Source organism: Myotis nattereri (assembly GCF_964212035.1).
Source record: "Myotis nattereri genome assembly, chromosome: X".
Taxonomy (NCBI): Eukaryota; Metazoa; Chordata; class Mammalia; order Chiroptera; family Vespertilionidae; genus Myotis; species Myotis nattereri.
In genome coordinates this window covers 87218842-87235245 of record NC_138078.1, presented here as the reverse complement: position 1 = coordinate 87235245, position 16404 = coordinate 87218842, and the positions used below count along the sequence as shown (strand labels likewise).

General features: G+C 41.1%; 1 protein-coding gene across 1 annotated transcript in view; it reads right to left on the bottom strand.

Annotated features, from left to right (window-relative positions):
- DIAPH2 (diaphanous related formin 2) overlaps nt 1-16404 on the bottom strand; it is a 940956-nt gene that overhangs the window by 468104 nt on the left and 456448 nt on the right. The window contains exon 22 of the mRNA XM_081115447.1: nt 6466-6705. Coding sequence (XP_080971573.1) covers nt 6466-6705 — 240 coding nt within the window. The remainder of the gene's footprint in view (nt 1-6465; nt 6706-16404) is intronic.

Here is a 16404-nt window from a genome sequence, read left to right as displayed (position 1 = left end):
CTGGAGGAGAGGGTGCCCACAGCAGGCAGGAGTTGTGCCAAAAGGTGGGAGCACAGCGGATATTTTATTTCCTGGAAATGAGAGGAGGGGACCTAGGGATGCAGGGTGTGTCTGCTGGCTCTGGCCCCAGTGACCCAGGAAGCCAAGCCTGGCAGGAGAGCTTTGTGGCTCTGGCCAGCACGGCCATCTTTGTCACATCAATTTGCATATTCCCTCCTTATTGGCTGTGGGCACCACCATCTTTATCACAACATGATGGTTAATTTGCATATTACTCTTTTATTAGGAGACTAGAGGCCCGGTACACAAAAATTTGTGCACTCAGGGGGGCGGGGGGGGGGGGTCCCCTCAGCCCAGCCTGGGCCCTCTCGCAGTCTGGGACCCCTTGGGAGATAAAGACCTGCTGGCTTAGGCCTGCTCCCTGGTGGCAGAGGCCAGGCCCAATCCCTAGGTGCAGCCCCTGGTTGGGCTCAGAACAGGGCCGATTGGGGAGTTGGGGCGCCACCCGCTGTCATGCACAGAGCAGGGCGGATCGGGAGGTTGCAATGCCACCCTCAGTCATGCTCAGGGTAGGGCCGATTGGGGGGTTGGGGCACCGCCCCCTGTCACACTCAAGGCAGGGTCGATGGGGAGGTTGTGGCACCACCCCCTGTCACGCACAGAGCAGGGTCAATCAGGGGTTGGGGAGTTCCCCCCTGTCACGCAGAGAACAGGGCCCATCAGGGGGTTGGGGAGCTCCCCCCTGTCACGCACACAGTAGGGCCCATCAGGGGGTTGGGGAGCTCCCCCCATCATGCACAGAGCAGGGCCCATCAGGGGGTTGAGGAGCTCTCCCCTGTCACTCACAGAGTAGGGCCAATAGGGGAGTTGGCGCACCGCCCCCTGTCACACACAGAGCAGCGCGGATCAGGGGGTTGGGGCGCCGCCCTCTATCACCCACAGAGCAGGGCCGATCAGGGGGTTGGGGCGCTGCCACTCTCACACTCAGGGCAGGGCCGATGGGGAGGTTATGGCTCTAACCCGTCACACACAGAGCAGGGCCCGTGGGGTGGGGGGGTTGGGGCGCCGCACTCTGTCACACACAGAGCCGCAGGGTGATCAGGGGTTTGGGGAGCTCCCCCCTATCAGGCACAGAGCAGGGCCGATCAGGGGGTTGGGGCGCCTTCACCTGTCAGGAACAGAGCAGGGCCGATAGGGAGGTTGTGGCCCCGCCCCCTGTCACACACAGCCACAGGGCGATCAGGGGGTTTGGGCGCTGACCCCTGTCATGCTGATCCCGGTGCTGTGAGACCTCGCAGCTCAGCTGATCCCGGTGCTGTGAGGCATATTACCCTTTTACTATATAGGATAGAGGCCGGGTGCATGGGTGGGGGCTGGCTGGTTTGCCCTGAAGGGTGTCCCAGAACAGGGTGGGGGTCCCCACTGGGCTGCCTGGCCAGCCTGGATGAGGGGATGATGGCTGTTTGCAGCTGGTCACATACCCTTCAGGGTGGGGGTCCCCACTGGGGTGCCTGGCCAGTCTGGGTGAGGGGCTGAGGGCTGAAGCTCTCAACTGCTCCTTTTTTTCTTTTTTTTTTATTCTGGGCCAGCTTTAGCTCTGGCTCCAGCTCTGAGGCCTCTGCTGCTGTAAGCAGGTATCTGGTTTGTTTGGGTTCTATAATCGAAACAATGTATAACTCCAGCTCTGAGATCCCAGCAGGCTGAAAGCAGGTTTCTGGGGTTTTGTTTAGCTTCTATATTTGTTACAATGTTTCAAACTGCAGGTTCAGAGGCCGGCAAGGCAGGCGGGGAACGTTGGTTTCCTCCGTCACTGAAGCAAGCAAGCCTCATGTTAGTTTCAAGCTGCCTGGTTGCCGGCCGCCATCTCGGCTGGCAGTTAATTTGCATATCGCCCAATTAGCCAATGGGAAGGGTAGCGGTTTTACGCTAATTACCATGTTTCTCTTTTATTAGATAGGATATGCATATATATATACACATATGTATACATGTATATATATAGTTATATATATATATATATATATATATATATATATATATATATATATAGTTATATAGTTACGGAGGCAAGATATGTAAACCAGAGTGTAAATAACTCTTTTCACAACCTACCTCCAATGTTATCATTTGTTTCCAATATACACACATACCACCAATATTCCAGGCAGTGTGGCTTACTCATTCATCCTCAAATACGTGATTATTCCTAGTTGTGTACTATCATTAAAAATAACTACCAGCACTTATTTAATATTAAAAACTTTCAAAGAACTCTGACCAAGTTCATTTTATTTGATTGTGAAACATCCCTATCAAAATAAATAAGGGTCACTGTATTTCCTTATTTATAGATGAGGAAACTGAGGTTTGGTTAGAGAAAGTGATTTAGCCTTGAACTCTTGCCTAGCAATTAGCAAAATGGAAGCAAAAATGTAGGTTCAGAGCCCAGTGTTCTCCTGTATTTTAAGGGTATGGCTTCTCTTCATATAACCGAATTCTACCTATTCTTCAAGATCCTTCTCTTCCAACTTACCTTACTGCCTATCTCCATCCTCTTCATAAAAAAAGAAAAATTATTCCCTTCTCTGAAGTCCCACTAATCACAGAGTCATCTCACTGCCCATTAATTTTTGTATTCATTGACAGTGTATTCTATGGCGTTACATAGTACTCTCTATGTATATTTCCTGGCTACTCTACTGTGCCACAAGCTTCTTGAGGTCTCCTCTGCTGTACCTTAGTACCCCCCTGGAGCACCAACCAGCTCTTTTGTTTTGCCTTTGTTCAAGCCTGCCTGATATCTCTTCATCTGCCTCCAGCCTTGGATATCCCTATCTTTGTTAACAGCGGCCTTGGGGCATGACCAATTTTCCATCACAGATAGTCTTGGTAGCACTGTCAATCAAGGTCCTTTGCCCTCCCTTGGACAAGGGGTGTTCTTGTTCTGTACACTAGGCTAATTAGTTTCTCTTTCTAATTAGAATTGGAATCAAACATAGGGAGAGGAGGAAAAAAAATGGTTGGAGCTAATACACCCAAAAGACAACTTCCTGAAAAGACTTTTGATTAATTCCTGCTCCTTGCATTCTCAAAGCTGCCATAGTTTCTGTTCTTTTAAAGGCCAAGTTCTTCCCCTTTTGTTCAGTTTCTGACTGAGCTACCTTTAACCCTCCCATTAAATTCCTTTATTTTTTATTTATTTATTTTTTTTTGCTTATATCAGGCAGAGTCACTTTCTGTTGCTTGCAAACAAAGAACCCTGTCTGATATAGTACCCACAAAGCTTAGTGCCTAGGGAGTGCTGAGTATTTTTAAATGTTCTGTTTTTATGCAGATTATATGTTATTATAAGCTGAAAACATAAACAATGTTGGTGCAACATTGCTATTGGTTAGAATGCTAATAACCAGCAGGCAAGCATAGGCCAAGCTAACACTGGGACCTCATCTGCATGGAAATGATTTTTATTACAATTCAGCCCCCTAGTTTGGTGACTCACAAAGTGATAATTCACTACTGAAAATTACCAAAACATTTCCTGGTGAGGGTAGTACTTAGAGTAATGATACCCTTTAGTGATATTTGACATTTAGGTTAACCCCTCTGTTTTCCTCCTCTTCCCGAATATTGCAGGAGCCAACTGTGGCCATCTGAATTTTTAATATGACTTTACTACAAGATACATCTAATAAGTTTAACTGGCTCCTTTGTAGCTAGGTGAATATTTTAACATACTCTATAGCTTCTTGTGAAAAACGTGGAATTGCAGTTTTAAATTCACTGAGAAAGAAAATTACCATTAGAATAATTTAGGTGGTTGAATGGTATATTTAAAGCCTAATCAGTACTCTACAAAGAAAGTTCCCTACACTATTTTTTAAGAAAAAAATAACACTAAGAAAAATCAATCAAGTAGTATTTTATAATAAAACTGGGATTTAACAGCAATTCTAGCTAATCACACATCGGTACTTAGTTAATTCAGTTTCGAACAGATTATAAACTTAAGCTATTTCTATGTACTTCAGTAAATTTCTGTCATTTTACACATTTACATCTATTGAGAATCCTTTGTATTCAAGGAACGTTCCTAGACATTATGGGAATATCATGATATCATGCATATATATGATATTTCTCTTTCTTAATGACAAGATTAAAATCCTACTGAAAAATAGGGGGTGCATTTTAAAACATTCACCTCTTTCTCTTTTAGAATACCTATTACTACATGATAGTATTTCCCACAAGATTATTTTTTATTTTACTTGAAGTTGGCAAAAATCTCTGTGCTGAATCCTTTGAGCATCCCTCTAGTGATAGATGTCAGAGCAGCGTTGTGAGGAAGAGCTTGTATTTGACAGGGAGATGACAGGAAAAAGCATCTCTCAGAAATATAAGATGCAACTGTAAAATCCTTCTGTGAGATTAATATCATCTTTTGTTCCTGTGTATAAATGACTTATTCATTCTTGCTTAAAAAAATCTGTTCATGTAATTAATTTGAATAGTGTGAAATTAAGACACTTAAAGAGGTACATTTTACGAGTTTGTTTCAAATATTTTATATGAATTAAATTTGAAATAGGTATATAATACAAATCGCCAATGATATTTTTTAACTTCTAATATTTCTATAATCATCAACCAAGAACATTATAAGATTCACTCACTGTACATATAGCATGTACTCTAAACAAGTAGCATCTTGGAAAGAGATTATTTTATTATGAATATATGATATGCAATACAATGAAAAAGCCTTAAATATTTACTTTTGTCCTAAAAATCTGGCTATGATTTATTCCAGTTTACTAGAAGCACTGCCTTAGTCTCTCTGGCATTATAAAATAATTTCACATGTCCCCTAATATCACAAGAAGCAGGAATAAGACCTTTTTTTGACAAATTTAACATTCTGGGTGTCTTCCTTTCTTTCTTCCCTTATATCCCTCAAAAATAAATCAGGAGCAAAAAGATAGAATTCCATTATATATCCTATTATCTACAAATGCTATTCTTTATGTCTGAGTTAGAACTACCAGAAGCAAATCATTTTTGATACATATTAAAATGCTTGTCCATGTATATGTAATGCACATCTATTTAATGCATGAATAGAAAAGAAATTTATATCCATTCCTAGATCTAGGATTCTCGTTATAATATACTTCAAGAACTAACCAAAATTCTGCAATGTTTTCAGATGTGAGAGGAAAAAAAGGTGAAAGAACGGTGAGATGTCAAAGATAGATTGCTTGTTTTCAGATTTATTTTCATCTCTAGCTTTCTACAGGCCTTCACCTCAGTCTGTTCAGTTTTCTCTATAACAGACAGATCTTTTCTGAATAAGGTGGTTTGCTCTAACCTAGAAAAGGACATACATAATCACTTTTGCACTTCTGTTTCTTTGTTTACTTTTCACAAGAATTAAAATCTCAAAATACAATGTAATGGCCCAATCCAAACAATAAGACAATTATCACTTTATTTCTTAAAACTTTTTGTAAATGCACTAGATACGCAGTATATGCTTAGTAACATAACACTATTCAACCATGAAGAGTATTATTTTCTTAGAGTAGAATAAGCAAAGCACATTTAAGATGTTTCTGGCTATTCACTGAATTTCATTCCTCAAATACTTTTTGGAGAGGCATAAAATAAGTACAAAGAGATTGAAATTCAAGATTTCATCTATATTACAAAAGCAAATTTTATTGATCTACAAACTCTAGTAATATTTGATCAGAAAGAGTTTACAAAATAATTTGCACAGTCATTGAGATTTTAATGGAGTTGAAAATTTATTTATGTGTTTTAAAATATATATATATATATATATATATATATATATATATATACACACACACACACATTTATTGATTTCAGAGAGGAGAGGAGAGGGAGAAATAGATAGAAATATCAATGATGAGAAAGATTCACCAATCAGCTGCTTCCTTCACGCCCCCCAACTGGGGATCGAGCCCCCATGAGCCCTGATCGGGATTCGAACCATGATCTCCTGGTTCATAGGTCAATGCTCAACCACTGAGCAACACCGGCCAGATTATCTGTTTTTCGTTTTGTTTTCTTATATTTTTATTGATTTCAGAGAGGAAGGGAGAGGGAGAGATAGAAACATCAATGAGGAGAGAGAATCACCGATTGGTTGCTTCCTGTACACCCCCTAGTGGGGATTGAGCCCATAACCCGGGCATGTGCCCTAGACCAGAATCAAACCTGGGACCCTTCAGTGGGCAGGCCAACACTCTATCCACTGAGCCAAACCAGCGAGGGCTATTTATCTGTTTTAATTGATATATAATTCACATATCATAAAATTCACCCTTTTTAAAACATACATGTTTTGGATTGTTTACTACTGCTATTCAGAATGACCCCTCATAGAGGAGACTTGTAAATTAGCATTATAAAGTCTAATAAATAAAAATGTTATCTTACCTTACAAAGGAAGTTGATCTTAAAACCCAAGGACTGGGCATTTCTTGAGCCTGAGTTCATGTAGTTTCCAACCAAAAGAACTAACTCTAAAAGTCTGTTAAAGCTTTCACTTTTCTTCAGTTCTTCACAAGCAAGAGTTACTGCTATGATGCTTGGTTTGATGTTGTTTACATGTTCTTCAAAAGTGAGCTTGAAAAGAATGCTATTGAGACGAGGCCGCAACATTTTCACTGAGCTAATCTGTAAGATAAGAAATAGTCTGTTATTTCTCTCTCTAGTGGGGATAATTAAATAGACAATATTGTAAAATTTTGCATAAAATGAATTCTCCCTAGGTTTAAAAAATATTATTTTTGCTTGGTTTAAACATTCCAAAAGAATATTTGTATTAAAGTTTAAAAAGTAGCTGTTCAGTTTTAAACAAATTAAATCATCCTCAGAGCATTAAGATAATATTACTGAAGCTAAACTTTATGTTAATTGCATAATCATTAGTCATCAATAGCATTTAAACTGCCAAGAATCTGTCCTTGAGGTGAGCTATGAAAACTTATAAATATGAAATTGAGTTGAGTGAATAGTTGGGTCACATATAAAAGATGTACATAATGACAGAAAATATGAGTGGAATCACATTTCCTAAGAAATTACCTATTAGTATGCTGTTTGAAATCAGAGGACTAGCTCTGATAGAGCATTTAATAATTTTTAAACCTATGATTTCTGTTCAAAAAATATATTAAATATTGATATATGGTCTAAAGAATTTCACCTATTTCACAGAATGTTGATTTTAAATAATTATGTTTTGGTAAAATCACATGAACTTACTTTTCAGTACATTATTTAAGAATTCTATATTGGTTTTTTTCAAAACGTTCCCAGTTAGGTCTTAATTATTTGTGTCATAGTACTGGTGCATATTCTCTATTCCCTTTGGTATAGCTCCTATGATAATAACTTCTTTTAGTCTTTAACTACCTATAACTCCAAGTCATTTAATTAGTTTTCACTCACAAATAAATTCTGGGAGAGAGGTGAGGGAAAAGTAGATGCACATGAACATACACATGCACACACACAATGAAAGTAAATTATTAACAATCCTAATTATATTTATTTTCTGCACATGTAGCTTAGTTTCTTGAATATAAATTCCTGGCCACAGTTTAGGCACTAAGATATCTGTAGCTAACAGGAAAAAAATGCGCAACATAAAAAGTCCTTAAACCACAAAGTACCCTACAAAAGCATCAAATGAGCTGTTGAATAGGCCACATCTGCTCTAATATGGAAGCAAGGCATAGTCCATCATTTTTCTTCTTTGAAATAAACTTGCCCGTTAACTATGGTGTCTGCCTCACCAAAGATTAACCTTTGCCTTCTACCAATCCCCCTATATGCTTTCATGATTTTATAGAAAAACAAGAGGCCCAGTGCACAAAATCCATGCACTGGGGGTCCCTCAGCTTGGCCTGCACCCTTTCGCATCCCAGGACCCCTCAGAGGATGTCCGCCAGCCAGCTTAGAGGCAGTCAGACATCCCTCTCTCAGTCTGGGGCTCTCGGAGTATGGGACCCCTCACTCCTTACCACCCACGTGCAACAGAGGTGAGAGAGGCTCCTACCACTGCCGCTGTGCTCACCAGCCATAAGCCTGACTTCTGGCTAAGCAGTGCTCCCTGTGTGAGAACACACTGACCACCAGGGGGCAGCTCCTACATTGAACGTCTGCCCCCTGGTGGTCAGTGCTTGTTATAGCGACCAGTCATTCCATAGGTAGTTCTGCCATTCGGTTGATTTGTATATTAGGGTTTGATTATATAGGACTAGAGGCCCGGTGCACAAAAATTTGTGCACTCAGGGGGGAGGAGGGTCCCTCAGCCCAGCCTGTGCCCTCTTGCAGTCTGGGACCCCTCAGGAGATAACGACCTGCTGACTTAGGCCTGCTCCTGGGTGGCAGAGGGCAGGCCCAATCCCTAGGTGCAACCCCTGGTCGGGCTCAGAGCAGGGCTGATTGGGGAGTTGGAGCGCCACCCCCTGTCATGCACAGAGCAGGGAGGATTGGGAGGTTGTGATGCCACCCTCAGTCACGCTCAGGGTAGGGCCGATTGGGGGCTTGGGGCACCGCCACCTGTCACACTCAAGGCAGGGTCGATGGGGAGGTTGCGGCACCACCCCCTGTCATGCCCAGAGCAGGGCCAATCAGGGGGTTGGAGTTCCGTACCCTGTCACACACAGAGCAGGGCGGATCAGGGGGTTGGGGCGCGGCCCTCTATCACCCACAGAGCAGGGCTGATCAGGGGGTTGGGGCGCCACCACTGTCACATTCAGGGCAGGGCCAATGGGGAGGTTATGGCTCTACCCCATCACACACAGAGCAGGGCCCGTGGGGCGGGGGGGTTGGGGCGCCGCACCATCACTCACAGAGCAGGGCCGATCAGGGGGTTGTGGCCCCACCCCCTGTCACACACATAGCCGCAGGGTAATCAGGGGGTTTGGGCGCTGACCCCTGTCACGCTGATCCCGGTGCCAGGAGGCCTTGCGGCTCCGCTGATCCTGGTGCTGGGAGACATATTACCCTTTTACTATATAGGATAGAGGCCTGGTGCATGGGTGGGGGCTGGCTGGTTTGCCCTGAAGGGTGTCCTGGATCAGGGTGGGGGTCCCCACTGAGGTGCCTGGCCAGCCTGGGTGAGGGGATGATGGCTATTTGCAGCTGGTCACACACCCTTCAGGGTGGGGGTCCCCACTGGGGTGCCTGGCCAGTCTGGGTGAGGGGCTGAGGGCTGTTTTCAGGCTGGCGGGTGACTGAAGCTCCCAACTGCTCCTTTTTTTCTTTTTCTTTTTATTCTGGGCCAGCTTTAGCTCTGGCTCCAGCTCTGAGGCCTCTGCTGCTGAAAGCAGGTATCTGGTTTGTTTGGGTTCTATAATCGAAACACTGTATGAACTCCAGCTCTGAGATCCAGGCTGGCTGAAAGCAGGTTTCTGGGGTTTGGTTTAGCTTCTATATTTGCTACAATGTTTCAAACTGCAGGTTCAGAGGTCGGCAAGGCAGGCGGGGAACATTGGTTTCCTCCGTCACTGAAGCAAGTAAGCCTCATGTTAGTTTCAAGCTGCCTGGCTGCCGGCAGCCATCTTGGCTGGCAGTTAATTTGCATATCGCCCTGATTAGCCAATGGGAAGGGTAGTGGACGTATGCTAATTACCATGTTTCTGTTTTATTAGATAGCATGTATCAAATTATGCTGGGAATATCTGCCTGTTACTACACTGATATAGGTCTTATCACTTATCACTAGCCTTTTTATATGATCAAGGTAATATTATATAAATCATCAGACTGTTTCTTTAGTGCTCAGATGTTGGGTATAAGACATACCATCTTCTCAAAAAAGGTTCCAATAAAGCCTAAAACTCATAATCCAGTCACTTGAAAACTACAGCTAGTGATAAAACTAGCAGATGGCTCTAGGTGGGTAAACTGAAATTAAGTGCTGAAGATGTTCACTGAAGGAATAGAAAATTTTAAGCTCTTATGACTACAATGTTTAATGAAGGTTTCACAGTAGAGGAATGCAAATGGATAATAAACAAACAAGAGAGAGAGAGAGAGAGAGAGAGAGAGAGAGAGAGAGAGAGAGAGAGAGAGAACTGGGACCAAAAGGAAGATGTAGAAAGAATGGTTGTGAGAAAGGTTTATGATAGGGTAAGGATATATGAGGCATAAGACTAGGGGCAGAATTTAGACAAAAGTACCTGAAGAGTCCATGTAAAGGCCACAAAATGAGAAGATAACCACATAAAAGTCTATGTCTCCATATGAAGTGTAAATCTCCTTATGCATGTTTCTGTGGGAATTTCCCTAAATTTTTCCATGTTTTTTTTTTCTGCCTTTACTTAGGCCTCTACCACTGCCTCCAAATTCCCCTGTATTTTTTCTTTCCTTTCACTGGTAACTGACCATCATTAGCACAGAAGCATGTTTTGTATCATTTTAGATATTTAGGGAGTAGTTTTTCAGTGTACCTCATGGTTAAAAAAGTCAGAGCTACTTTTCCCATGTGCTAGTCAGCATGTACCTACCTGCCCTTCTGGCCATGCTTTATAGGGCTGTTTGGACCCAGCTCAGCAGGAGGGCCTTGGTCCCTAATCAACAAGGAATTTAAACCTGAGGCTGACATAGATTTTTAGTCTTACTTCAGTTCTAATACCACTTGTCTTCATTCATATTTTTGTTGTTGTTAATCCTCACCCAAGGATAATTTTTCCATTGATTTCCAGAGAGAGAGGAAGGGAGAGAGAGAGAAGAGAAGGAAAGGGAAGGGAAGGAAAGGGAAGTGGAGAGGGGAGGGTAGAGGAGGAGACAGCAGAGGAGGGGAGGAGAGAGAAGAGGAAAGGAGAAACATTAATGTGAGAGAGACACATCAATTGGTTGCCTCATGCACACACCCTGACTGGGGCTGGGGATTCAACCTGCAACCCAGACGCATGCCCTTGACCAGGAATAGAACCCATGAACCTTCAATGCAAGGGCCAATACTCTAACCACTGAGCACACCAGCCAGGGCTTCTTCCATACTTCCATTCATTCAGAGCTTTGTATTTCAATCCTTGGCCTAACAAACCCAAAGAGCATGGATCTGATCTGTTTCAAACTGAAATAATATGACCAAAAATGGACTTTAATAATAATAGTACCAACAATAATAACAGTGATTGACATTTATTACTTGGTGCAAGATGCTTTTTTACATAGTATTTTATTATATACTAGAGGCCCGGTGCATGAATTCGTGCACAGGTTGGGTCCCCTGGCCTGGCTGGCGATGGGGGCTGATTGGGGCTACTGGACGTTGGCCAGGGGGAGGTTCTGATTGGGTCCATCGGGGCTGGCTGTCCAAGGGGAGGGGCCACGGGAGGTCAGCCTACAGCGGGAGGTTAGCTATGGGAGCACACTGACCACCAGGGGGCAGCTCCTGCGTTGAACATCTGCCCCCTAGTGGTCAGTGCGCATCATAGCAACCAGTCGATTGGTCGTTTGGTTGCTTAGGCTTTTATATACATAGATATGTTATATATATGTTATATATGTTATATATTTGTTATACATACTCTCTATATATGTAGTTACTTGATTCTGAAAACAACACTAGGAAAAGATGATTAGCATTAGCTTCATTCTAAAGATGAGGAAAGTAAGGCACAGAAATACTAAGTAACTTGCACAATGTCAAATCACATGCTGAGGAGCACGATAATTGAACTGAGGCAGTTAAGCCACAGAACCCAGACTCTCAACCACTACACCACACTGCCTCCTAAGCCATATTGGGAACAGTATGCATGAGCAGATGGAACAGAGATTAGAGGCAGAGACACTATTAGTAAGTATTCAAAATGGCTGGAGAAATAAATAAGGAATGCGTGTTTTCAGGCTTGGTGAAGAACAGCGCTCATTACGTATTGAATACACTGCAAATATTGTGCTCTGCTCCCTTTATCCAGTTGAAACATATACTTTCTATTAGAAATGTTACCATTGAAACTGTGTTATTATAAAATCAAGACCCTATGAAGGAGGTGAAACTATGGTGGGTGCATCTCTTAACAGAAGCAACAAATCAGCACACACTGATGGTACTAATAGAATTTGATACAATCATAAGTGTGAATTTTTATGAACAGTCACTGATAGACAACAGTTGAATCTCCATTAAAGGATTTAGGTGTGTAAGGAAATGTCTTGTATAACTAAGGTTAGAAATCACAGAAAGCACTGAGCAACATCCCCAGCCACCGATACAATTATTAAAAGGCTCATGTCTCATAAAGGCACTTGAGTGGGCCTAAGTGATATAAGTAAATAAAACAAAAAACTCAGCTGAAATGTATGTTTGTTTTTAGTTGTGGTCCCTCACAGCATTACTTTGTTTTATAATTCATCCCTTGAAGTGCTGAGGGATGCTGACCATGGTGTTGCATTATGTAGGGATTTATTTGGGTTATGAGGTACTTGTCTATCAAATCACATCAAGCAGCTATCATTTCTTCATCTGATCTGCACTATATTAAAAAAAAAGTGCATTGACAGCTTTAGTGAGAGCCGCTACAAGTGGGTTATTTCCCCAAAGAGTTGGACACAGTTTTGTTTATATATAATTTGAATTTTATACACTTCACTACCTATACAGCTGCTGAATATTGATCTACTGCCAAACGACCAAAAGAATCCAGAGAGAAAGTAAAGAGGCACCAAGTATAAAAGTCATGTGTGAGGAGGGAGGAGATGGCTACAAGCCACTCCTGCAGTCATGTGTCACTTATGTTTAAGGTTATTTCTGTTATTGCTTTTACACTGCTAAGAGACACACCTCAACTGCCGTCGTATCTGAGCCTAACTGATCTTCTAGCCTCTTCAAAATATAACGTTAAGACTTCATTAGAATTGACAGATATATTTGTAGCAAATGTACATTTGTTACATGTGTTTTTCCCAAATAGTTAAATATTAGACCCACTGCACATTGAATATACAAAATAATTTTGTACCAGTGACTATAATAAAGGTGATGAAAATGAAGTCACATAGATGGGTGGACTTAAGTTATACAGCAGGCAGAACTGCCTATAAAAGTTGTGAGATCCATACTCAATGACGAAGCAAAATTCTTCCTGTTAGTACGGAAATAAAGCAGAGACATCTGTGATTAAAGCAGGGACATCTGTGATTCTCTGCTCAATAATTTTCTTACCCTCTTTTAATAATACCTCCTCGAGTGCAGGGTTTCTTCTACTCTTTGCTGCACTTCCTGCAGTATACCTAGCATCTGGCCTGGACAAAATAATTAATACTAACATGCCTGCTCTCTGGAGTCAACAGCAAATGTCTGTGTATTACATGTCAAGTGAGATAAGGGCAATAGTTAATCTGTAAAATGAGGCTTTGGAAAAATAGAGTGTTGAAAACTGACTCTATACCAGAAAAATAATGATGTGCTGATAAAGAATATTTTCCCCAAAGATAGTGATATGTGGAAATTATGCATTAACAAACATCTACTTGCCTGATCTGGAACAGAACACAGTAACAATGTCTATCCCAAAAGACACTGTAAACTCAGAAAAATCATATTAAGAATTTGAGCAAAAACTTTCAAAATATCCTTCTGAAAACAGCTGTTTGAGGCCAAGAACAACCATGCACACATCTACTGTGCTGCTACGCTGTCATATTAGGGCTTACTGCCATAGGGAGGAAGGGGTTAATATTTGATTTTTTTTCAATTTAATGAAATGCAATCAATAGCAAAACTGATTGACATCCATAGACTTAATATGAATATTCAGTTTTCAGATGTTTTTTAACTTTATTTTTATTGCAAAAGCTGATGGAAATAAGCTAATCCTGTCACAAATGGATTATTATGAGAAATTAATGACATGAACAAGAATATAAATGCATGGATTTGAGAATGAATCATGGCGAGTTTTCTTCGCCTGATCTCAAAGTTATTAAACCAGCTTTTTCTCAGATAAAATGAATGCACATCTAGAAGTAAGAGCAAGCATTCACATTGACAGAAAGAATGAAAATAGAAACAATCAAGGCATTACATATCAAAATGCTGAACACTCTGAATGCATGCAGATAAAATAAAGAAAAACGTGATTTTCCCAATGAATATGCAAACCTGAATAATGATTTAATATTAGTGGAACAGAGGAGCTACAATTTTCCATCCGAAATAATTGCCTTTGATGATATGCAGGAGGAAAAGAAAGCTTTTAAGAATTTCCTTTTCACCTGGTTAAGCTATCTTGAATAGAGCTCATAAGCTCTTATGGGGCTTAAAAAAATTAAAAAGCACAGAGACTTTATAGTTGCACTTCCATCTATAGGCACAAACCCACTCATCCTTCTTCATATAGTTGTGTGGAAAGAGAAAAAAAGAAAATGAAGTGCACTGTCAGCAATATCACATAATCTGTGCTTTTGTTATAAATGCTTTTAAGCACAAGGCTATCTTAACATCTTTTTGTTAGATTATAGCTTTACAATATTTTAATTGAAAAAATGTGGGTAATTTTGAAGTCAGAGAAACAAAATGCCGATTACGAAGAGAACTAATTATTGCCTTCTTTTTCTCAGAAGATGTGTTAGTTTAATAGAGACACACAGTATGGGTCTCTATCCTCAGTGCAACACAAGTGGGAATTTCCATAGCTCTGAGGTTGGAGAACAGCTGAGCTGCAAACACACTGCGAAGAGTCTAAGAGCTCCTGCTGGGGGTTCTAACAGGCAGAGCTTTCAAAGATCTGTGCTTTTCCCCCCAGTAAAGGTACAGCACAATTACAGTGATGTACCAGTGGGGAGCTATGCAGTCAATCTAGCCCCCTAAAGAAAAGAATTATTGATCATAGAAGGTGTGGGAACTAGCATAGCCCTCTTACCAGGAGGTCTACCTCTAGACAGAGGAAAGGTCCCTAGGTTGTTTTGTTTCTTTTTTCTTTGTCTCTTTTCTGGGGGTTTCTTTTTAACTTTATACATGTGAATACAAGAAAACCAATGATGTGGCCGCTAAGAAAATCCTAAAAAGTTTAGAGAAAGCTTAGCAGCCCTGTCCCTGTCTCAGATATGTTTATTTCTTTCAAAAAGTCAAAACCAGATTCCCCCCAGTGTTACCAATTTTATTTGTTTTTGTTTGTTTGTTTGATAATGATTTTATGAATCTGGCAGGAGTAAGCTCACTTCTGGCATATTCGTAACTCATGAGATTCTGTTTTTATCACCCAGGAAAATATATAAAAATGAAAACTCTACAGGGCACTGCCAAGGGTTATATAAATAAAATCAAGAAAGAGTATTTATTGTTAGAAAATACAAAGAAAGAAAAGTTTACAATCAAGGAGGCTGAAGGGCCGGGCCACAAGGATAAGGAATTAGGCCTGAAAGGAGTCCACTTGAATTTGCCTTCATACTAATACATTCAAGAAACATTTAAGTACATATCACGTGAATAAAATTAACATGACACTTGCACTTGTAGAAATTGCAATCTAGTAGGGGTTTATAGACATTAAATTAAAAAACTTTGCAAATAAACATTTAATTAAAAACCATAATTTCTAGAAAGGAAAAGAAAACCCGTGCTGTGAGAGAATTTAATAGGGAGACCTAATTTTGATTGATAGGCAAATGAAGGTGTCACCCGGAGAATGAGATTTAAGCTGAGACTCCCTCGAAGAATAAGCAGGAGAGAGGCAGGCAGGGAGTGGGAGTATCAGGGAGCAGCGTGCATAACCGGGCTAGAGGCAGGAAAGAGCTGGTAAGTTTTAAAAAGTGAGAAATACAACGTGGCTGAGGCATAATGAGCAAGAAAGCAAACAGCAGGAGATAAAAGTAGGAGAGGTGGTAAGTTGGGATAAGGAGTTCATATTGTAGCCTGAGTGCCATCCAAATCACCGACGCGTTAAGCACATAAATAGTATGAAGATACAACAAAAATGCATTCTAAAAATGTCACATCGACAGCTTTGCTGAGCCTGATTTGGAGAAGCGCAAAATTGCAAGCAAGAAAACAGGCTAAAAGTATATCATAATGGTTAAAGGCAATGATGATGCTGGCTTGGCCTACAGTGGTAAATTTATTACACAGATAGAGAGAGAAGTGAGTGGATCTGATGAAATTAGGAGGCAATGAAGGAACTCTCATAGATCTGTTTCAGTGCATTATTTAAGGCAGAATTCTGATGCTGTTCATTGAAGGTAAGGAAGTAGAGAGTCAAAGGAGCTAAACTTTGAAAAAAAACCTGGTGCTAGGAAATGGAGAGGGGGAAGTTAGGTATCAGGGACTGTTGGGGCCAATGAAGGATTTTTATTCAAACATCTATCCAGCTATCCATTCATTCATTTTCTGGTTCTGAGTGACTGAAGAAT